The 25,336-nt window shown below is 40.7% G+C and overlaps 1 protein-coding gene across 3 annotated transcripts in view; it reads left to right on the top strand.

Annotated features, from left to right (window-relative positions):
- The window catches only part of macrod1 (mono-ADP ribosylhydrolase 1), a 109,793-nt gene that overhangs the window by 53,550 nt on the left and 30,907 nt on the right, over nt 1–25,336 (top strand). For 2 of the 3 annotated variants that reach the window (XM_020085899.2, XM_020085891.2), the window contains exons 4-5: nt 10,896–10,925; nt 22,660–22,776. In XM_020085899.2, the coding sequence (XP_019941458.2) occupies nt 10,896–10,925; nt 22,660–22,776 (147 nt within the window). The remainder of the gene's footprint in view (nt 1–10,895; nt 10,926–22,659; nt 22,777–25,336) is intronic. The other variant, XM_069531148.1, reaches the window with a different exon arrangement.

Raw genomic sequence — 25,336 nt, forward strand, 5'->3', positions numbered from 1 at the left:
AAGAGTAAGCCTGGTTCTGACTTCTGAGTTTAAAGCACACAGACCAGTGTGACACTGAAGGCTAAGGTTCCTGAGAGTGTGTTCTTAGCTAATGACACTGGTTTAATTGTTATTGTGTGTTTTAATTCAGACTTTGTGACCAATAACTTTTATTTGCCTTGAAGGCAAACCTCACAATTAATTAGCATTTACTACCTTTGAGCTGTTCTGTCACAAAAGACTGACCACGATTAGCCCTCTGGCTGCTGCATAGCATACACAGCAATATTAAGCTTTCGCTGGGAGAACATTGCAGACCTACAAAATGCCGACAAAACCCCAACCCTGTCCAAACACCCACTCATACACAACTTTATGTGCACTGCTCATCAGCACACAGAGCATCTGTAGCCCCGGTGTGGGCCACTTGGGGCCCTGGGTGCGGGTGCAGCTGCACCACCAGCACCCTCTGGCGCTCTGCCAGAGATCGCTTCCCAAGATTTAGTCTAATTCAATTCAAGTGAATCCCAAAGTCAAACTGTCACATTTAAAAAGAGACTGTATTACTCCCAACAGCAAGCACTGACATCAGTATTGAGAATTTAAAAACTGAATGATGAGCTGGAATCATTTTTACAGCAGCACATAACATGAACAAACACTCGAACAAACGTAAAGATTGACTTGTGATCAAGATATAAGGCTGAAATTCTATAGTTCAAAATAAAAGTACGCTGTGAGCAAACACTGTTTCTAAATAAACACAAACATATAGTATCTTGCATGTCTGTACTGCAGTTTATTGTTACTAAGTTGACATTCATGTGTATGGACACTGATACGATGCCCTTAGGTAAAATTTACCCTTCAGCTTCTAAAAATGTTTATAGAAACCCCTTACATATTAATGTGCTATGTGACCAGTTTTATTTTGTAATGGGTAATGAGGGTGGACACACTAAAGTGAACACCTGAATAATACAGTATAATGCAAATCATATTCATAATGCAAATACTAATAAATAGTCAGTATTTGTTATGGTCATATCGAGGAAGTTTTTATTCATCTCTCCAGAGATACATGCCTTTAAATTTATTGATAGTGCTGCTGTTTGCATATTGTTGTTGCTCATCATGCAGAAGCAGGATGAGTTTGAATGGGGTATGGGGTATAAGTTTTTATAAATATTGCTTTACAGTTTTTTTCCATAAAAAATAGCAGCCATAGTCCTGCAGGAACTATTAGTACACATGCAGTAAATTACTGTAATTTGTAGTCTACTTGTCCCACATGGTATCAGTTTAATTGCCCTGTACAGGCAATTATCGTCTTGAGTAAAAGTAGGTTAAACTATGTAAGCTGCACAACCCCTTTAAATTCCAAAAAACCCATTCGTATAAACAACAACCAAAAAGACAATAGTTTAATGGCTGATGAACTAATGAGAGTGAGAATAGAACTGTTGTAGGCAGAACCATTTGACTCTGAAGGGCACAACTGATCAAATATGATTTTGATATTGATGAGATTTACTCATGATTGGACATAAGGTTCAGTTATTTGATTCACTCTGTTAAACTGTAGATGTTATGCACTGATATTTGTAAGTTTAACACAGTTAAATTCTTCATCAAACACTGACTAGATGTTAACCTCTAATTGGACCAGAGAAGGCAAAATCAAACGTTTATCTCCAATCTGTCATCATGCTCAGTGCTCTGCATGTTGGTCATATTCTTAAGTGTCTTTTATGTCTATGCTTGTGAAAGCAAAGACAAACTGTTCTGGAATATTAGGATTAGGATCACACAGAATCACATACTACTTTAATCATATAATTTAATGTCTTTAAAAGATCTCCCAGGCCTTTGTTCACAGGTAGAGGGGCAGAGCTTTATGGATGACATGGATGCAAAGACTCCACCTTTAAACACCACAGAGCGGCAGAAGGATCTTTATATCTTTGAGAATCGCTGAATGAAATGAGTTACCTCCTTTTTATTTGTAGGATTATATAATGAAGATTAGTCAGTGTTGTCAAACATCTGGAAGTGACTCATATTAGGACACATTAGGAGTCAAGCTGATAAACAACCTATAGTAGAGGAATTAAAGAAAATGCTGGAACAAAAACAGGAAACTGTAAATATATTGACAACCAACTTTAGAGCTCGGGGTACAACTGTTCATTAAATTAAAATGTCAAATTTTTAATTGAAAAATGTTGAAAATAATGTTAAATGCCAATCGCAAATCAGCAAAGACTAAATATTTATGTTGTTAAATTATTTGCATGTTCTCACCAACTCAAAAACGAACCAGTAATCAAAACCAAAAATCTTAATTGATACTGTGCACAAATCACTTTTGCATCACTAAATGTAAATGGCCTTTTATACAATGCAATCTTCAATAAAAAGAATATGAAATTGCTTTTACTACACGTGGTAAAAATAAATCAGTAACTAGCTAACTTTAGCTCATGTCTCTTTATAAATTTACTTCAAACAAGCAAATACAAACTTTTCCTGCAGCGTTTTTTGTCAACTGTAGATTTGTGGAGGGCAGCGTCATAAAAAATTTGAATATGATGATTTGTTTGTGTTAAAAAGATGAAACACTGTTCACTGCATCTAACCATGAGGTGAAATCCAGGTCCTTTATATCAAGGTGTGAATAAGAATACAAGAAGCTTAAAAAACACGTTCAAAGTGAGCTTCAAAAGAAAGGAACTACAATAAGACTGATTTCTTTTCAAAATGAAAACAGGCTAGTATATATTTTTGTACAATCATCGATTAATTATGCAGCACTGCACTTGCCCAGCTACACTGTGTATTTACTTCAGGGTGGGGCAGCCATTAGTGAATCCCCCATCATTACAAACCTGATCGGCAACAGGAGGGTTTGCTATTGAAAGCAAACGCATTTCTCTTGGTATTTTTCTTCTCTGTTGTATGTTCACTTTCTTCTTTTAATCCCTCAACCTTCCTCTGCTGAAAAAAAATCCACTTATTCCTCCAATCTTCTAATTTGATCTCAGATAAAGGTGCAGAACTGTGCCTGCACTCATCCTGCATGCACCGTATCAGTGCAGCCTTGTCTCCTTTTCCTTGAGGACACCAGCAAATTGATTGGCATTCTCAAGTGGACCAACTAAATCATAGCAAGAAATTAAAAGACTGAAAGAGGTGTAATGGTGGTTAGCACCAGTGGGCAGAGATAGAGAGAGAGGGGTGTAGAGGGAGGCAGGAGAGGGAGGAATACACAAACAGGTTGCACTGGGGCCTGGGGAATAAGAGGGAGAGAGAGTGGAGTGTAAGAAAAATAAGATGGAGGGCCACAGAAAGCAAACACACAAGACTGTTTTAAGTCAGAGCTTCACATAAAGGAGATTTGCTCCTGTTCATCATCACCACTCCTTTCCTTATTATTTATAATACACAGACACACACCTTTATCTTATCATCTTGAGCAGATGAGTGCTTTCGCCCTCTTGGTAATCTCTCTATCACAGCCAACTTCTTCTTCCTCCTGCTCCTCTGTTTGGCCAGGTTTTAAGCTTTTAGCTCTTGTCCTTCACTGATGCATCAATCTATCCAACCCCCCCCCCCCCCCCCCCTCCCCCCTCTGTCTCTCCATGTGTCTCTCTCCCCCCTCAGTATGATTACTTACCTCCCAAGAAAGTAGTAGTACACTCCATCTTGTTGTTTTATGTTCCCGGCAAATTTAGTCCTGCGTCTCCCTTCTCCTGCCTCAACTCTCTTTTCACTCCGTCTCTGTCTCTCTCACTCACTCTCTGTCACCCCTCCCTCCCTCCCTCCCTTGGTGTCCCTCTCTCTCCCCGAGCCCTTCCCTTGTCCCCCGACACCTAGCACTCTCCTCCTCCTCCACTTCCTCCCTGTCAACTTACCCTCCGTCCCTCCCTCCTTCCCCCCACTCTCACTCTGTGTGTGTAGTTGTATAACTTATCACCCTGATCCCTGCTCCACTCTGATAATTGGTGTGTCTCGGCGGCAGATGCTAGCTGGCTTTATTTAGCTTTTCGGTATTAGCTATAACAATTAGTCATCTAATACCAATAAGAAAAAAGAAACTGTTAGCTTCTGTGTATTGAGCGCCTTGGGAGAGTGTGTGTGTTTGTTTTTGCCTCTACAGCAACTGTGGCCAGTGCACGTGCGCACGCGTCAAACACACACCCGCAGTTACACTCCCTTCACACTTGACCGGGTAGAGGATACATATGGGTTTTAACAGATGGTGAAACAACTTCCCTTGAGTATTGACATGACTCTCTCTCTCTCTTTCTCTCTCTCTAATTAACTAGGTTTCAGTAACAAACCTTTGGGCCGTTCTGTTGCCATGGTTACCCAAACACCAAAACGCCTCTTTCTGCATTTGTATGAGTGTGTACGTGAGCCTGCTGCTGCCATGGTGTAGCTGTATCTGTTCGGACACCCTCCTGTGTGCTTGTGTGTGTGTGCTTATGCATACACTTGTATGTTTTTGTGTATATGTGTGTGTGTGTCTACATCTCTGCGACTGCGTGATTGTGCATCCACATGAGTATTTTGGTTGCTTTGATGCCTTTGTTTCCCCACCGGGCTTGCAGTCTCGAAGAGAGTTGTTACATGGGTACATGTTGATTGCACCATACATGAGACCATCTTGATAATCATGCAATCCCATGATTTAAGATGACTAGCAACAGGACTTTAGAATAATATCAAAGTTAATTCCTTGTTACACTCCTTGCCACAACTTTAATTTGATCTTGACTCTCCTCTTCTGAAAAGCCAAATAAATGAAAATAGCTTGTGCGAATATAACTTTTCCCCATGGCAGCCGCAGTATGTGATTATATGCTCATCAGTAATTGTCGCACAGCAGAAAAATAGAGAAAAGCATTGGTTTGTTTAGTATCCTAGAAACAAACCAGGATGGAACACGTGTTGTCTGACCTCGTCTGAAGGTGGAGGTGTTTACACCTGTTTAGAGGCTCCACACACAAAGGTAGGGAATTTAGCTGGCTTTCATAGCCTCCTCCTGGCTGGATGGCACTGCCTCTCTCCTCTGTCTCGAAGAACAAAGTGTCTGCTGCATGTCTGTGTCGTGATTCATTAGGTTGTACAAGTGGGGATACAGGTGTTGTGAGACAGTGTCTCTTCAAAGGTTTTTCTGGTGTATCCTCGGCTGTAAACACGATGAGGGTGTTAGACACAGGCCCCTGAAGCTGAAGTCAGAAAGGCGTGAGGACACAGCGGTGTCATGTTGACCATGTTGAGCCCATAAAAACTGATGACATGAAGGCTCCCAAAAGTAAAGCCAAAGTGTCTTGATTGCCCCTCTGGAGACTATCTGCAGTACAGGTTATAAACCCTACCTCCTCCACGTTAGTGGATGGGACATGGACTAAAATAAAAAGTCAAAATACACATCAGAGGGCCCTGGTAAAACATTTGAATCTCACTCAACTTTTCAACTTTATACTAAAAAGGTGCTGCTTGGCTTGATCAAGTAAATCTACACCTTTCTGGTGGATGAGTTGTATTTACTTTTTACATAGTTGTCACATTGAAACCTTTTCTTGTAATATTTTAAATCATGGCTCGTGTTTTGGCAATGATACACTCTTAAAATCATTAACATCACTTTCATCTTTACTGAACTTCTCACCATTACCTGAAGCATCAAAGCCAATACAGAAATTCAATTATTATAATTTATTTTGTGTAGAGCTGATTTCAATCTGAATAGCCACTTAGATAATACAACAAGCAATGCGTTTTTACATACAAAGGCCCTTACGGTATAGCCTGACATGTTCTGGATGTTGCTCTTATTCATATCATATTTGTCTAATTGGGTAAACTCTTACGCTCCCATATCTAAACATGTCATGATGCTGGTTGCAGCTTTCTTTTTGAAACTTTAAATGTGACCTAACTGAGCCATGTAAAAGTAAAGACCAGCTGCAGGACTGCAGAGACCACTCACCACTGCTGCTGCACAAAGAGCTCTTCATCTGTTTATTCAAAGTTCATGGAAGCTTGACTCAGTACACAGAACCTTGTCTTTGCTGTTGTGATTGACATCCCTTAAGTTGATGAGTCCTCACTGCCTCTGTTACAGAGCGATATAGTCACCTGTCTATTCAAAGGCTATTAATAGTGAAAGTTTCATGTCCAAATTGCACCAAATTCGACACTGCACTTCCTTGGGCTTTTAACAATACACATACCAAGTGTGAAGCCAAATCAGACAAATGGTTCTCGAGATATGCCCTCCACATTCAGACAGATACACAGACAGACAGAGATTTCTGGTATTAGTAGATAGATGAGTGTGGAAATGTTCAGCTCATGCAAATTCATACATAATATGCTGCATAATCATAAACGCTGCAATTCTGGGGCAGTTTTGTTATTATTTGGAATTATATTTTACTTGTTTCTGATTATAACTTTCCAAACACAGAAATTGCCATCTCTCACTGGGGCATTTCCAGCAGCTACAATGGAGAAGTGATTGTAGAAAAAAGATTAACTGTCTTAAATGTCTCTCAGAAGGAAAGAGAGGGGCTTCTTTTTACACACCATTTTGAAGCAGGCGCTCATCAGTTTTAATGGGGGAATCCATTGCTGAGGAGCCAGAGATACAAATTTCTACACTGATGGCAACATTGAAAATCCAGAGGGTGATGCAGCTATAAAACATGTTGCGTTATGAGTAACACGAGAGCCCTTTTTTTCTTCACTGGAGAAATTCACTATAACTCTGAGTGTGTTCTCCGGGTTTTATTGAGATGACATTTTGGGAAATCAACTGGCATAGATGTAGACAGGGCAGGTAGAAGGAAAGCAAAAAGAAAAGAAAAAAAACTCTGCATCACAAGATAAGACCTGAAATGCATTAAACATCATAAATAGATAAACAACAGTATAAGCATCAGGCAGTGAACTGCAGTAAAGGTAAAGCCTTAGTGGGGTTTTTAATATATGGGCAGGATTTATCCACATGGTCCAGATAGTTGTTGACAGCCTTTTAGAGTGAGACAGTCGCTAGTTTCATAACACATCAGTCAAATTATTCCACTACAAAGTTTACTTACCTGACGTTGTTGACAAATACACAATGTCAATAATTAAATGGCTCCGTTATTAAATTTAAAAAAAAAGTTTTCATTCTTTAATCATTTTCATTGTCTGTGTGACCCAACACAAATGTCAGTCCCCTAAACATGCCTGTTGTTTTTAAATTGAGATTAATGAATTATTCTCTGAGAAATCAACTTCAAAAACATCTCTCAATGTTAAATAATGTTGAACGGGTTCTTTCATCACTGGTACCAAATCCTTCCACCAAGTTACAGAATGGTAATCTGGCCAGTAGTTTTTGCGTAATCCTGCTAACTAACAGCAAAATGCAAATAATGTGAAATGGGAATATTTAAAATTAGATTTTTTTTCACATCTCAATTTTATAAATCCCAGTAACACTAGCCTAAATGGCCAAATAGTCATGTAGTTAAGCACAATGTAATACATCCTACTCTATAAACTCAATGAATCATATTAACCCTGAAAAACACATATTTCTCCATTAATGCAGATATACAGTAAAATAAAACTAAGTATTGCCTTTGTTTGTAGTTTATTAACTATGCTACCAGCACAACAGTAAATCAGTTAGAACAAAAGCAGTTACCCCTCTAATGCTCTGTTTCTGTGTTTAATTTTTTCACACTACAATTAATTCCAGTAAATTATTCTTTGCCTTTCTGCTGATGGATGTTATGTTACTGTCAACAAAACTTCTTTTTTCTCACTAAAAGCCTCTCTAAAAGAGATGGCTGCAAATCCTAAAGGCAGTCTCAGGTTTCATTCCTGGTAGTTTAACATTATTTGCAGAAAAGGCAAAAAGGGGGTCGCCTGATGTAAGTCTGCTTTGTTCTGATATAGTTAGTGCCATGGATAGTCCAGAGAATCTATCACGAATAAAAAGTGAACAATATGGCAAATGCACTGTATTCATATAGAGCTTTTCTAGTCCACTCAAAGCACTTTACAGTACATGATGCATCCACCCATTCACACACATATTCATACAGCATTGTTACACACAGCAGCTTTTCTATCACACACCATTTAAACACTGCCAGCACAGCTGTCAGGGGTTCAGGTTCTTGCCTGAACTGAAATGAGATTTGTGATTGGCGTCACCAGCTCATCCCTTATTGCTGTTAAGAAAGTTTTAACACCCCTTGTTTTGTTTTTTTTTACATATGTACTGTTTGCTCTCCGGTTGAGTAGAAGTGAAACTCAAATATTTGAAAAAGGTTTGTCCATAAAGCACAATTAGTCATATATTGGGCCGGTAAGGATCCACCTGTTGGAGCCTTCATTTGGAAGGACGCATTTGCCAGGTGCATTTGAAGGATCCTTTGAAATGGCACAGTCTATTCCTGCCGCTGCGATGCAATCGGTCTTCACATGCAGCCTCAGAGGGATGCAGCCCCCTGAATTGAAACACAGCTGATGTGATGTCTGTAGCTGCAGCTCAGTCCTGGTGTATCAGGCGACCTCACTGGTTCACTCCACCGATCACATTGTAATAAAGCGTGGTTTCAGTGCAGTGTCTTTTCTTAATAAGAAAAGCTTTCATCACTCAGGTTCTAGATGTATTTCACATGGCCTGGGGCTCGGTAGTCAGCGTGGACCAGTATTAAAAGGGCCCAGCGTCTGATATTAGTCTATGTACAGCCTGCAGCTCATCAGCAAATGGGTGAATGGGAACCTTACTGTAATGGAGACATTTTATTTGTCTGCTCTTTTACACTTGAATGAATTTTATTTCAGTTCATCATAAGATCTATCAGCTCTTAAACAAGCTGTGCACATGGTACAGTCTCACACTGTCACATTAAATAAATTCACGCCGTACTGAGCTGCACATTTTCAAACTGAAAGAGTGGAGATATTCACATTGGGAGATGTTAATGAAACTGTGGTTCACACATATATGGAGAAGTATAGTGTGTTTAAAGGCTGAAATTAAGTGAGATTCACCAATAATGAGGCGATGGGGGATTGTGAAAATGTTGAAGAGTGAGGATTCTTGAGAGAGAGAGGCAGCTATGGGATTTACACTCTCTCTCTTCTTTTTAAAAAGAACTTGGCTGATACATTATGTGAGCATGTTCCCATTTGGCAAATTTCCCACTGAAAAAAGCTAAATGAATATGAGAGACGTCCCCTGTGAGTTCTGACTCAACACTGTAACGGTCCCTTGCAGAACACGGTCACAGCAAACTAAATATCAGATTCACGTGCAGAGAAAGAATAAAAAAACAGGATTTTTTTTATGACTCTGTCGTCAGGTTTCAGTTTTCTGAACGCACAGCGGTGTCCTTGGGCTAGCGCTGCAGACTCTGCTGTGTTTATGGATATGCGGGAGAGGAACAACTCTCGGATATCGCATATGTCAGCCGCAGCAAGCCTTGTCACCCAGCCAGCAATTTACACTCTTTAAACATGTGCTGTGGCTTGATTCAAACTGGGAATGTATAATGATCTGGCGCACAGTAGCCAGGCTAGCAGAATTAATTCAATATTTCTTTGACTGGAAAAAGATCTCATTATATTGTTTTTGTACATAAGGTTCAATCACCTGCTTGTTATCCAGGTGGAAAATTCCTGTATGATTGACTTTTTTAATAATTAAAAGACGAATTGAACCATATTGCCCTTGTCACTTTCTTATCACTCAATTGTTCATTTTCCTTTGGACTGTAGTATAAGCATGAGTATATTCATTAGCTTTGCCGCCAGTGAGGCTTTTTATTCCTATTGCGCGGCTCTTATCAGTCCCCAGTGAAGGGACCTGAAGCCAACTGGTTTCCATTCTGTCCATCTGACAGGGACTGAGTTACACCTGCCATGTCAGGTGAATGCAATTTACTTGCTGGTTGGCGAAACCAGCGGTGGCGCGAGTCCCGAGGACTTGGACTGAGAGCAGCTTTCAATGAGAAACGCTGACGCCAAAAACAAAATGATGTTGTGAAGGACAAACGTGGAGCAAAAGCTAAAAGTTATTTTCAGACCAGCAAACACACACACAGGCACACAGTGCAAATTAGGAAATGTTCATCTAATAAATACAGTAATGATTTTAACACTAAGGTCAAGTGCGACCATGAAAAACAGAAGTGGAAATCCTCTGTTGCAAGCAAGTAAAACTACCAAAGTGAATTCAGCTGTGGTTTGTTACACATCCTTTAATGAATGATTCTATTCATTATCAATGAATCTCTTGATGAATAATTAATTTAAAAAACGTCCTCAAAAATGATCTCAATATCAAATGTTGAAAACCTCAAATATATAAAATTAACAATGATAAAATATGAAAGTAGAAAATCCAGATGCATTCTTTGCTTGATAAACAAAATGAATTGTTGATTAGCAAAATAATTGCCAGTTAATTTTCTGATGATCAGCTGATTAGTTAATGAATGAATTAGGTTTTAAACAGATTTAATGGAGCGACAAAGATATATTCTGTTGCAGAAGAAGAATTAAAAACAATAAAACCTTACTAATATTAGCATAACATTTTGTGTTTTTCCCTATTGATTAATTTTTACCATTTATTGAATTAATTTAAAATATATTAAATTAATTTGATTGAAATTGAAACCATATGTTTCTCATCTTAATGAATGTAAAATACTAGAACCAGAGAGTGTCAGAGCTTCTGTAAAGCCACATTTAGGTCGACTGAGCAACTAATGCTTTGGCCATCCACAAGATGATTCATTGTTTGAATGATTTGTCTGTCTATTGAAATGAAGTGTAAAATATTTTTGAAATGTTTTTATCATTAATATATTTCCTGTGTCTTTTTTTTCTTTCAGCCAACAAGACTCTTCTAGGCGGAGGTGGAGGTAAGTCTCAACCTGCCTGGTCCATTTGTTGTGTGCGCCTGTGCCTGCCAAGACACTCGTAGGCCTCAGCTGTTTTTGCAGCTTTGTGGTGCAAATACTCCAGTCTGGGCACTAAATAATTGGAAATGTCGTACTTCTTTTAATCAGATGATGCAGTGCAATGTGCTAGCCAAAGGGTGTGTGTGTGTTTGTACATATTGTGTGTCTGTCTGTTTATTCTTTGTGTTCGGTAGCAGGTAGCTCTTTGTTGTGGCAGGTGTTCAAAGTGCGTTTGCATGCTGCACAGTGTGTCTGTCTGGCCGTGTGTGTGTGTGTGTGTGTGTGTGTGTGTGTGTGTGTGTATACGAGCAGGTGCAAAGTCGATAGTTCATAATTTATGGGCGCGGAGTGCTGTGGATATAAACAGTCATTTTTCAGTGTATTGTTGACTCAGTGCTTTGCCTCGTGCGTGTGATGTTGGACGTCCGTGGTTAATCGATACTTGTAATAAATCTGTACTACTAATGCAGCAGCCACATTTGCTCAAACATACATACACACACACATGCACACACACACACACACACATGGTTGATGGTTGCAAATCTCGGTGCTGGTGTATTTGCCTGTGGTTGTTTTCTTTCTCTTCATTTGAACAAACAGCTTTCCTCTTTCAGACCATCACATTTGCACTGCCATTTTTAACCTTCCACTGTCTGTGTGCTTGTATGTATATGTGTGTGCATCCATATGTCAATTCATAGCATTATATTTGCTTGTATCAAGTGTTATGTTGAAGCAATCAAGTCCTTGGCATCCACACACACACACACACACACACACACACACACACACACACACACACACACACGCACGCACACACATTTACTCGAGCTCCACCCTTATCCACTGATATACACCAGCTGAGCCTTAAGCCATAAAAATGGACTGCACACCCTTGTGTCCTGTGGCCTCATACTCAGAGTCAGACACACACGCACACACACACACACACACACACACACACACACACACACACACACATACAGTGTTTATGTAGTGAAGCACCTCGAGATCTGCAGCATCGTTTGATGTTGTCCTGAAGTCTCTGATGGTTCTACAAAGACAGATGGTTTCTAGAGAGGCTGTGAATGTGTGTCATCAGACTGTGTGTGTCTATGTACAATAACAACACTAGAGCAATAACACACACACAAACATTATGTTGTTTGCATTGGTTTTGCTATTTTAATTCTTTTTTTCATTTATTTTATTGCGTTAAATCAACATCTGTTTTCATTTTAAAAATGTCCACTAAATGACTGCAGGAGGCTACCTGTCGACCAACCACCATCTGCATCTGTTTGTTTTTTTTCATCTCTTTTATTTCTCTGTCACCCTCTGCATATTTCTCTCTTGCGCAGTTGACTCCTCTCATCTGTCTCTTCATGTATTTACTCTCTGTGTCTCTTTCCAGCTCTGTCCTCAGGGGTTTGCTAAGGCAGAGCCTGCAGTAGGTGTTAATTAGAGAGAGACGTAAGCGTAGAGATAGGGAGAAGAATAGAATAAACAAGAGAGATGAGAGGGAGATGATGGTGAGAGCAAGAAGAAGAAAAAGAAAGAAACTGCACTGAAGGTCTTAGAGCGTTAAGTGGGGGAAAACGCACACAAAAATCAGTGCAATACATCAGAGTGTGTTGAATAACCAAGTGTTCATTCAGTGTGTTTTTTCATCAGACAAGAGGCAACAAAAGGTCTTTACAGTGCTTTACTACTCAGTCTCAAGGGTACCTGGGTAAATGTCATTCAGTGAGATCAAACGCTCACCTGCCGACATTGTTTTCTCACTTCAAACTAGAGGAGGACCAGGCTCAGGCAGCGCATCAACAGCGAACTCAAGGGCAGGAAATTAACGTTTTTTTATGTCCACTGGCTGCAGTTGCTCATTTATTCCAGAGCTTATCTGCCATTTCAATGTTTCACTGCTATGATTGATTTTCCAAATGGGAACGCAAGCCCATGATGATGATTGGGGGTCAGTGAGACAGTCCGTTCTAGTCAGGCAGACAGCTATATGAACTTGAGACCACTTAAACACATGTTTCTATTTTGTATTGGTTTCAAACCTAATACAAATGATTTCATTGCAAATGTTGAGTCTTTATTTGAATTTCAGAATATCAAAGTGTGTGGTTTGTCCTCCTTTTGCTTCAATGATAGCACGCACATTATCTGGCATGGACTCTCTGACCCCTGTTATCCCACCATGATTTGACAATGTACCAAAGAGCTTGTGATGTCACAGAATTCATGTCTTTCTCAGTCTTTAGCCGCCTCCATATATTTCCAATGGGATCGAGGTGAGGCGACTGGAGTAAAGTCTCCAGTCGCCTCACCTCGGTCATCTAGAGTTCTTGTCTGAAAAGACTGTACTATAGCCTTTTACAGACTTGAACTCCAGATGATTGGGTATGCATATACTCCGGACTTTGCCATTCAAATATCAATAATGCAGCAGGAGAATGTCAGAGTCAGATTTGTTCACATCCACAGTAAAATGTCTGGAGCATTCAGGTCTTATCACCAAAAGCTCTTGAATCTCATGGTCTTTCAAAATTGACTTCCTCTGTGCCATCTTCTACGTGTACGGCCGAGATATTTGTATTTGCTTGCTATGAATTCTGCGGACATTATCCTGCCATTTCTCACTTGGGCTTAATCTGACAAACCCCGGATAATTTTCTAGGGGGCTGTAAATTCTCCGTGGCAACAGACACAGACAATCTCACACAGCCCCTCTGGATAATTTCAGCAGACTGTTTAGAGTTCAGTGCATGTCTAAACGCAACAAATAAGTGTATGGACCCATCTGTCTTCACTGGTCTTCAAGTGGTTCTTGTGAAGCTCTGAGCTGCGTTCATGGTTATTATCCAGCTTTAGTTTGAATCCTCCTCAACACAATTACAAACCAGGATATCTCTGAAGATTAGAGCACAATTTCTCCTCGGTCAGGGTGGACTCAGTTCAGTGCAGTTGTCCAACAAAACCCCTCCAGACTTTATTCGTCTCCTTACATACACCCTCACGTTACTTAACGAAAACTTGGATTCATCAGTAAATAGGACTTTTTTTTTCATCCACTGTGAAATGCTGGTACATTTAAGTCCACCCACAACCGCAAGTATTTAACCTTTTTGTCCTGTACAGAAAAGTTGTTTAGAAACATCTACTTGTCTTCTGAATCCACTACAAGACAGCAATCCTTAGACTTTTGCTTATCAGAGTCTCATGTTCCTATTTTAGCAAATTCTGTATCTATGATAAATCTGTTTTCCCATTTCTCAGGGAAAGTTTGAATAAATGTAAGAGTTCAAGTTGGATTTATACATAATGCAAGGGATTAACAAGAGTGTTGTCTTATAGATATCCAAACCATTTTTATTTGTTGTTCAGTGTTGGATTTTACCCATTGAATTGTATTGCACCTGTCTAGACAAGTGTATTATTCATGATCAGGCTCTGTCATGCTTGTGTTTGTGCTCATGCATTATCTGTTACATTGGTGACTGCAGCTAAGTTTGCAGTACAATCTCCACTGACATGAGACACAGCTTGAGGTTTTGGGGTAATACTGTGACAGTTGTATGGTTGATGATTTAGTTGATTTAGGAAAGAATAAAGCAGACAATAACTGTTTTAATGCTAATATCTGGCACGCAGGTTTTGTATTCTGATTAAGATTAAAAAGTCAAATGTCTTTTCAGCATCACATCTCGAGTCATATTTGCAGCAAATGGAATCATCTATTCAAAGCCCTCACCTGCTGCGAAGTGCTGCAATTGAATAATAACAAGTTCACGATCAAACGTAGCCACACGGTTGCAAACAGAGAGGAACAGGCAGCTGGTATCAGAGACTGTGCTCGGGGGTCTGTGGGGACAGAGTGCACAGGATGTGAACCAGCCATGAAAACACTGCAGGCATTTGATTGGTTTAGGTGTCGCAAGACATCCATATCCAGCACACAATAGATGAGCACAATCCCAATTAAAATTTCATCCACTTCTTTTTTTTTTTTGGATGGGGGATAAAAAAAGAACAAAATCCTCCCGCACTGGATTTCTTGCAGAGCTGAAAAAGCCAGGATGAATTTGTGTGTGCTGACATCTATAATCAATCCTCCAGAGCAAGGATGGGGTTTGATGCCCTGCACTCTCTCGGCTGTTGTCCCCGTGTGTCTGCACCTCTCTCTCTCTCTCTCTCTCTCTGCTCTCTCCTTGTCTGGATGAGGAGAAAAATACAGGCGCAGGATAGGCTTGTCTACTTGCCTTTCAAAACAAATGAACAATGGAGCATGTATTGTGAATGAAGGGAGAGAGCAGAAGATTGGTTTTGGGGCTCGGAGATGAGAGGAGCAGCAAAGAGCACTTAGTGTACCTTCCATACACAGCAATACTGTCAGTGTCTCAGCAGCATACATAAATTCACCTGTTTCACACTGTTGACAATGTGTGTTTGTGGATAAGTTGATAGTTGTAGGATTTAACAGTTTGCTGCATGTCTGTGTGCATACGTGTTATGTCTGTGCATACAGGTGTGTCTGCATATAAAACTGAGTGTGAAGCAGTGTGCATGTGTGTGAGTGCATCCACCACCAGACCCATCCTAAATGTTGCCTTGGCAACAAGCTGACTGAAGTAAATGAGTGTCCTAGCTCTGCTGAGGGATTGTGGGAAAGCAATATGCCAGCGTTCCGCCCCATTAGTTTGACGGACAGCCTGTTTGGCCTATAAGAGGTCAGCTGGCAAGGGCAGCCATATTAGTATTCCATAGGAGAGACCTCCGGATTGGTTTTACTCTAATGTCAATCTACCTGTGTGTGTCTGTGTGTGTGTGTGTGTGTGTGTGTGTGTGTGTTTGTCTGTGCAGTGTAGGTGGGGGTTTGTGGGAGTTAAAGCTTGTCCTGGCATATAAGATTGCAGGCAGGTGTGTGCGTCATTGTGTGTTTGTGTGGCCTGCTGGGGGTTGCAGGCTCCTCGCCAGGTAAGCATATCGCCAATTATCACCTCCCAGTCCCCCCACTTCTCTGGCTCCCTCCCTCCTGCTTTCCCCCAGAGTCGGTCAATATAGAGCCTGTGAGGGAGTCATGATAACACCTAAACTGGTCAGCTGCCTGCTTAGACTGGCTGGTGACTGGCCTAAAGAGGCCAAAACACTAATTTCTACTCCCTTTCCTGCACTCATCCGTCCACTGCATCCTTTTTATCCTTTCTCCTCCCTGAACCCCTGCTTAACATTCACCTCATCCCCTTTTGTCTCCCTCCCTCTCTTCTCTTCTTCAATCCCCTCAGTCTGTGTCTCTCTTTCTCTCCATTATGTTTTTATATGTCAGTCCCAACATATTATTTCGAATGGTAATGAAGGCTATATAATGAACGCTGTTTTTAAAAATATGTTAATCAGTGTTTGACACTTATTAAAATATTTTTAGCTGTATAAATGTTCATGACTAATTCATTATAATCTGTTAATGTGCGTTGGTGTCATTAGGTGCAGCCAATTATGGCTGATTGTGGAGCAGTTAGCATGAGACAAAGTCAATGGAGTATGAACAACAAGTATCCTTTGACACTGCAGTGATGCCAATTTGGTGAGGGCTTCCCACTCTGAATGAAGGATACATTAAGTATTGTATTAAATCATGGAAATTATTTCTTTTTAGGTAGTGACAAGACGGAGTCACTTCAGACCCAGGTCACTGCCTTTTGATATGCTTACATCATCATCAACATGATTATAATGTTTGTAATGTTCACCGTCTAAGTTTTACATGTTAGAATTATAACAAAGGTCTTAACACAATGACAGCTGATGGAAAGAGTGGAAATTTTATTTTCGTGTGAAGACGGCACTGCCAAAATTATGGCAATTCATTCTGAGGGATGACCACGCTTCCGACCAATTTTGCCATCTGTAGAGCCATTTCGGTAGTTTGGGTTAAAAGACAAGACACAAGCACATCACATGAAACATTTACCCGAACTGAACCAGTTGCATATTACAGGAAAATCAAAATAGACTAAGTAGCGTCTCCATCTACAAAACGGGCACCAACAGTATGTGTGACAATCAATGCAGAGAAATCTTTACTTTTCCCTTTTTAAAAAATGTATTACAGAAAGATAAATATTTAATGGTGCAGTTTTAATTCATTCATTTTGCCCTTCGCATTGTGAGCGGATGGACTCCTAATATTGTTCTGTAACAGATCATATTTATATATTTATACCCTCAGTCACTTGCTGTCCTTAAGCACTAATACACCCGCACATGTGTCGGCGCTGAAGAAGCTTTCCTTCAAACACATCTTTCACTCGCACTCCCCTCGGCTCATGAATTCCCCCTTCATATTTCGGACTGCATTGAAGTGACAGAATAGTGTCTGAATCTACTCAGTAGCGTGTGGTGCTCATGCTGAGCTATTACACCGGCTCCCACAGAGTCAGAAGTTACCACAGTCTGAAAGAAAGCTAACACAGTCTGTCTTTAGTGAATGTAGATAGAGGCACAACTCTACGTTAGAGAGGTGGGAGTCACCGAGAGACTGAATAGATACATGGATATTTATTAGCCCTGCTCAGAAGGTTTAGGCTGTGTCCAAAGAGAGAGAGGGAGCGCTCCATTCTGTCTCTGCTATCCTAATCTCCATTTGACAAGGAGCAATCTAACTTAAACATGAGAACATCAAAGCCTTCTTCATCTGAATGCACAAAGCGTGGTTCATGTGAAAGCGAACGCGGTGAAGTGTGTCGTCCAAATGACATTATTTGCAGCTAAAAGGACAGGATGTGTGAGCTGCAGTCTGGAATTGTTCAAAACAGGGACACTGAAGTCACCGCTTTGTTGATTCCAGGTTTCTCCAACAACATTTGACATGGTGATAACAAATGCAGTTTGGCATAGTTAAGCAGGCCCACCAACATCCGTCCTTCCTATAGAATATATACTGCTCAAAAAAATTAAGGGAACAATTAAATCAGAATAAAATGATGTAACAACATTCAATGGAAATCAAAATTGTTAACCCATTGATGGCTGAATTGAAAATCATATCGAAAATCAAAGAAAAAAACTGAAATCATAATGTGATCCAACGTGACTCATAATGCTACTCAGCACTGTGTATGGCCCCCACGTGCCTGTATGCACACCCAACAACATCTGGGCATGCTCCTGATGAGTCGGCAGATATCGGGATCTCCTCCCAGACCTGTATCACAGCAGTGAGCTCCTGCACAGTCTGTGGCCGTACTTGGCGGCGTTGGATGCAAGATACATAATGTCCCATAGGTGCTCAATTGAAATTAGTTCAGGGGAACGTGAGGGCCAGTCAATGGCATCAATGCCTTCCTCATAAAGGAACTGCCTACACACTGTGGCCACCAGGAGGAATCCAGGGTCCACTGCACTAGTGTAAGGTCTGACAATCTCTGAGGATTTCATCCCAGTACTTAACAGCAGTCAAGGTACCGTTGGCTATAACACAGAGGTCTGTGTGACCCTCCAAGGATATGCCTCCCCAGACCATCACTGACTCAACGCCAAACCAGTCATGCTAGATGATGTTACAGGCAGCTTGATGTTCACCAGACTCTTTCACGCCTGTCACATGTGCTCAGTGTGAACCAGCTCTCATCTGTAAAGAGAACAGGGCGCAAATGGCGGACCTGCCAATTCTGGTGTTCTCTGGCAAATGCCAATCAAGCTGCATGGTTTTGCTAAAAATGACGGAAAGCATCATTGAGGAAATTTTATTTGACATGAACTTTGACTTTGGTCTACCTCCTATCCACTAACATGGAGGTGGCAGATGCTCTGTACTGCAGCAAACTACCAGGGGGCGAAATGCTTTGGCATCACTTTTGGTGAACGTTAATGTCTTCCTTCTTTATTTGTAGTCTATGGTCCTTCCTCATACTTCGAGTACCATGGACACGAAACCCGAAGCAAAAAAAGAATCTGACCACCTCCCCCAGGGGTTTGTGCACACAGCAGGGAAAGTACTTACCTAAAAATTCTCAGTAGACTGTCATCACCTTATCTGTGTAAGGAACATGAATGCCGAACAGGTTTATGTTGTTGTTTAGCATTTCTTTGTTAAATTTTAGTTTTTGGTAATTTCTCTGTTAAGAAATACATAGGCTCTTATCCAGGTTCCTGGGTCTGTATCCAGTAGGTGTATTCAGGGATCAGTCAAAGACACTGATAGGCCAAACTTGCTACTATCTTGGGGTGGTCGGTACAGCTCCAAGCCTTCCCTCTAGCTGCCCCCAGTGATGCCTCACAAAGGGGACGTCTGCACCAACAAAGCATTGATGTGGTTTCTGAGGTTTATGTTAACATCCAGAGATTAGATGTTAGACATGTTTATAGTCACAAGCTTTTTCTTTCCTTGGACACATGTTACTTAATCTGGATATTTTGTTGAATTTGCTGTACATGAACACACACTTATAATGTGTGCGGTTGTGTACATTTGGAAGCATCATTATGTTTGTATTGCAGCTGTATTTGCAAGCACACATTAGCTGGTCTGTTTGTGTGGGACTCTTGGGTCAAAAAGCATTGCTGTAGCTCAAGGCTGTGCTGTCCACACATTAATACTTTGACTCTTCTCACCATTATAAACACACATGCACAAACACACCTTGCACACACATACACATTCATGAAGCGAGAAACAAAACAACATATATTGTTGGTTTATGTTTCAGCTCAGTTTTTCGTTTCTGTTTTTGATGCCTGAGCCTTATCTGCCTTCAGACTCCATTAACATCTGGTATTGAAATGCATTTTGTATCCAGATTGCATCTAGATTTGATTTTAACCTGATTACATTTACACCTAATACTAATATGTGTCTCCAGTGTCCACATTGAGATGCAACAGCGATCTGTACAGCTCATGTTACAACAACAAATAAAACAACCAGAATAGAAGATGATAGCCATCAGTGACAGTATTTTATTGTGTTTGCTTTTTCAATGAGTCTCGACTTCACACTGTGTCTTGATTAAGTTGAGAAGACTGATGTAATTGGCTAACGGCTGCCTAGCTGCTGCTACCTCATTGGTTTGTAACAGTTGTTTGCAATGATTATTTCCATCCATCTTGTTCCTCAATGCCTCATTGGTGCAATTACACCCATACTTTCATGTGGTCAAGTGATATCTAATTGCAGCCTGATCACCAAAAATGCATTACAGATGTAAATGGGGTATAAGACTTGAAACCTTAAAATCAAGTCTTGAATCTCAAAAACCTCTTTTGAATGTGTTAGGTCCAGTGACCTTTACTATGATGCTTTAGAACTAAAATGTGTCCCCGCAACTACAGAAATGGACACATAGAGTTCTGTGTCGGAGCTTCTGTTTCTGTGCAGGCTGAGGAAGCAGCTTGTGTACATTGCTTGCTTTTCACATCCTCATTCTCGTACTTAGCTCACAGTGCAACCCAGTTCAACATGGCACAGCATGACATGGCACACTACAGCTCAGCACGGCATGTGATATGCCAACTTTACACAATAACACCAGAGCCCTGTCTGAACCTGAAACGCACCGCTGCAACAGCTGGTCTGTATGCAAACACAGATCAGAGCCACAGGCCGACACGCTGAGCTGTGACATATGGATGGGTGTTATTGTACTATTTTCACCAAGTGCTGACAAGTCCCACAGTGCAGTGACAAACTCATTCCTGATAGATGTGTTTTATTCTGGGTTAATTATGAATTGTTCATGCCAGACTCTAACATTAGACCTCAGTTATCTTTTAAAACAAAAGCAGTGTTGAGCCAGGATATTCAAATCTATACAGTCTGTCAACCCTCTCTTCTGGAAATGGCATTTATACTGCAGTGCACGCTAATTTGTTTTCACAATGACATTTGGATGGATACATAAGTGTTTAGTGGCAATGTTATTTTCAAATGAAGGAAGCACTACAGTTATAAATCTGTCATAGGGAGGCGGTCAGGTACAACAGTGGGCGTACCACCAGGACACCAGAGCATGATGTTCCCATTCCAAGTCCTGTGTCAGGTTTCATTAATTGCTTAAAGTGCTGTCGTTGGGAAAGATTGTGATTTTGACGAGATGCTAATTAAGTGAAAATATCAATCCTCTTCTGTGCTTCAAAACAGTGTAGACATTTTGATTATTAAACCAAGAGGATGATCTTTCCTGAACCTTGGGCAAGTGCTGAGTGATAACCAGAAAAAAACTATCATTCTCAAGCAGTTACTCATATTGTGTTCTAAATTGTACGTCAAAGGGAAAACTAATGTTGTCAGATTATGCTAAGAGGAAATTTTTTTTTTGCAAATATAGGGAGCGCTACAATTATAAACAGCATTAAAGTTGGAGGGAGGTAGTCAGAGGCAGCAGTAGGTGTACAAACTATCATCAAAAACACAACCACCCAGTGCTTTGTTTAGGGGCGAGGACCATGAACCTTAAAACTCCTCGTTGGCTGCCTGTTAGTCTTTTCATAAAATACAATTCTACAGTTTTATTGATGAACAGTTTTTTTTAGATTGACCAAAACATTGATTTATAGAATTTAAACGAAAAGGCTGTTGTGTTGTTTTAATTCTTTGTAATTTTTAATCACTTCATGATAAACTATAGCACTCAGATCGCATACCTCTGCCAATGCCCAATAATTCACACACTCATAGAATTCAGTCTCCTTAATGCGTGAGATTTTTTCATTAACATCTGTAAAGTATGAAGATGAAGAGGAAAAAAAATCCTGGATCTGGCCGCTGAACTGGATCCACACCAAAATGTCATGGGTTCTTCCCTGACCAAAACCACATCAATTTACCAAATTATGTGGAAATGCATTCAGTTGTTTTTTTGTCATCTTGCTTTCAAACAAACAAACCTCCTTGGTGGAGGCCTTTAATTTTTTCCATCGTATTTAAGTGGAAAAACTGTCTTCTGTGAAAAACATGAACATATTTTCATCACTCATTCAGTGTGGACAAATTATTTTGTTGTTTATTTGTTGCAGTTGGTCTTACATCTTTCTTTTTGTCTCGAACTGAGTTTATTTGAAAAGCTGCTTTCTTTGGCCCAAGTGCTGAGAGTCATAGTAATAAAGCTGTTGAAATTAAGATTGCATAAATATTAACTTTGAGGAAATGTGTTGAACTTGGAGGGGTGCAAAGATTCTGACTGAAACTGTAATTGGCACAGCTGTAAAATTGCTTTTCCCTGCATCACTGCCCTTCTGGAAATGAACATAGTCACAGTCTTTAGATGTGGTGCGAATCAAAGATGGATACACATTTCTGAATACTATGTAGATTTATGAAAATGTAATTAATAAAGACTAATTGACCAAAAAGCCAGAGTCAGCCGAGTCCTTAATACATTAAATCGAGCAATTAACTACTGCAGTGGCCTTAAAATCCATTAAATTGAGTGACGTACAGAGAGAAGAAGCTCTGGAAGAAAAAGGGGAAAAAACAGGATTTAGGAAAAGTTTGCAACCTGCCGAAGACAGGAAATTCAAACGTTCAGCACTATTACTGAGTCATTATCTGGGTCTTCCAACACTAATCTTTGACACCTATAAATATGTGCGCTTGACTTCAAACAACATTTGACTCCCTCTAAGTAGTCAGCATGCAGGAGATTCACATAAGTAGGCCAACTCTCTGAATCTCATGTCGTCTCTTCTGCAGTGGACGGAGCGATCCACCGTGCTGCAGGTCCTCTGCTGAAGAAGGAGTGTGCTTCCCTCCATGGCTGTGAGACTGGAGAGGCCAAGATCACCTGTGGCTATGGCCTGCCAGCAAAGTGTGAGTATAAAGTGTATGTGTTTGCAGAACTTCCAGCATCTCCAGCGAGACTGCTCCCTGTGGTTGTGCTGGACTGTTTCCAGGTGTGAATGTGTGGGGGAAGTGTCACAGCGATGAGTGTTTCACTGGAAAAGAGCAAGCTGCACAGTTGAGTTTCTCAAGAAGGGTAAATCTAAGATAAACAGCCTCATGAATGACGCATTTTATTTTTGCAATAAGGTTTTTCCTTTTCAGCCCAAACTCTCTCAACCAGCAGGAACCCATTTAGGTATCCATCATTTTATCAGTTACTGCTTTCCATTTATAGCAAAGTAAATGGCACTCAATTATTAAGTGGCACTCCTTGGCAGCATAAGATTCAACATGACAGAAAAAGGTTTTCTAGGTGTTTTACTTAAAAAAAAAAAAAAAAGTTGCTCCAGCTTTCCTGACATCTGTAACACAACATGTGATTTTGGATGGAGGGTGGGAGTAAGGTTAGGGTGAGGTTATCAGTACTCAAGATAGCCATTAATGAGTGGAACTGAGCAGCACTAAGTACATTGTGTTTCTGAGAGGTCAAAACAGACATTAGGTCAAAACTCCTGACCATGAATCCAATTAAACTAAACTCTGAAACTATGAAATTAAAAGTACAGACAGTTTCTTTATATTTCTGAAATGCCTGAGGACATAAAGGGTGAGGTCATTGGGTAAGTTCCATAACTCATGCATGTACAGATATGTTATCCTATTTTGCTCATCTTCAAAATGTCTAAAAAACAGGAATGTTTTCACAGCTGTTCTGCTTCTTTCCGAGGACAATTTACAGACTGGACACGAATGGCTCATTAATGCTCAACCTTAGATACAAAAACGGATCGAGCCTTCTGTCCGTACTCTGCATTCATTTCATCGGCAGTGCAGAGATTCTGACAACAGACATATCCTCCAAGATAGAGGAGGAGGTTATGACAATGAACGACGAAGTCAAAAGTGGCCATGTTGTAAACTGTCCCTGTGACCAGGGGAAGTCACATTATCGAGACGCCTGTAGTTTCTTACAAACTTGCAAAGTCTCTCATCACAGAGTTCCATATATTCACAAAAATATGACAGTTGGTGCGCAGCAATTTATACTTTATAAGAATATATATGCATAAACTGTTTTCTTTGTAATGTAGTAGCTTCGAACATTATAATGACCACCCAGGTGTGCGTTCGTATGTGACAGAAATTTAAGGGCTAACTGAGTGTGTATGATATCAGCTTATGTTTCCGTGGAGAGTTTAAGTTCACAGAGGAACAGAGGAGAAAAATGGAGGGAGAGTCGATAACAAAGACAAGCTCAAGGCAGAATGGAGAGAAGGAGTAGAAGAGATAGATAAGGAAGGAGTGGGAGAGTGGTAGAAAAGAATGAAAATAAAAACGACGCTGCGTGGGGGAGGGGACGGATGCGACGGGAGCTGATGAGAGGAGGGAATAAGAAGGAGATGAGTTCTCACGTTGTCTGCTCTCCTTTGTTGGTCCAGTTGTTTAACTTGGATGATCTCTGCTGTAATGTTTGTGTGTGAGTGGATGCTGCTGCTTGTCACTATGTGTGTCCTTATGTGTGCATGTTGTGTGTGTTTGATACTGTGCACATGCATACTGTACTGTTCTGAGGGTTACTGTGTTTACCTGTGTCTGTGTTGCACTGAGTGTATCAGTGCACACAGTTCATGGTGCCTGTCAGGTCCTATCACTCTCTTACCTGTAAGTATCTGTCAGCATGATATCTGTTTGACTGAGTGTCATTGTGACTCACTGACTGACAAACCGTGTCTGTTTATGCCTGAGTCCACACATTCACGTGTGCGTTGTCATTACCCAGCATGAGGATAGGAGACTGGTTCTCTTCTCCCCAGACAAAATATTTAGTCCCAATAATAATTCCACATGCATCTGCTCCAGTGCTTAAACACTCGCAACAGGACTTGATTACCTCTCAGCAGGAGGGACGGGGAGGCGAGACAGCAATAACAGAGGGGAACGCAAAGGAGAGATAGCAAAGCAAGAGGAGGACTGTGTGGAAACATTTGGATAAGTCGACATATGAAAATGGAAGTCGACAGGAGCAAGGCTGAGAGGTTGACAGACAGGTCCACTCTCTAAGCCAGCACTTTGATCTTGATTTGTATGGGCTCGCCACCAGATGTGAGATTTCAAGAGAGTCTGACTCACAAGTTGCCAAATGGTCCAGAGGACCTGCTGTCAGTCCTTCATGCAGAGTGTCCATCGATGATCCCGCAGCCACTTAGCCAGCAGCATTCCAGTACCGTAACCTAGCAACACGCAGAGCACATGGCACACTACTGCTGCTGTTTAGCAAAGAGTCACATGCAATTTGGGATGTTGGCAAATGACAGCTGGAAATTTTCAAGCAGGCCCTGCATAAATTCACATATTAACTGAAACTTAAAGGCAGTTAAATCAGCAATCTGTCAGCTTTGGAGCATATGAGCTGTTGTAAATGAGGCTCTGATTAGGAGCCGTCTGTTTGCGTGTGCATAAGATTAGTGTGTTGTTCGCTTGTGAGGCA

Source organism: Paralichthys olivaceus, chromosome 9, assembly GCF_024713975.1.
Source record: "Paralichthys olivaceus isolate ysfri-2021 chromosome 9, ASM2471397v2, whole genome shotgun sequence".
NCBI lineage: Eukaryota > Metazoa > Chordata > Actinopteri > Pleuronectiformes > Paralichthyidae > Paralichthys > Paralichthys olivaceus.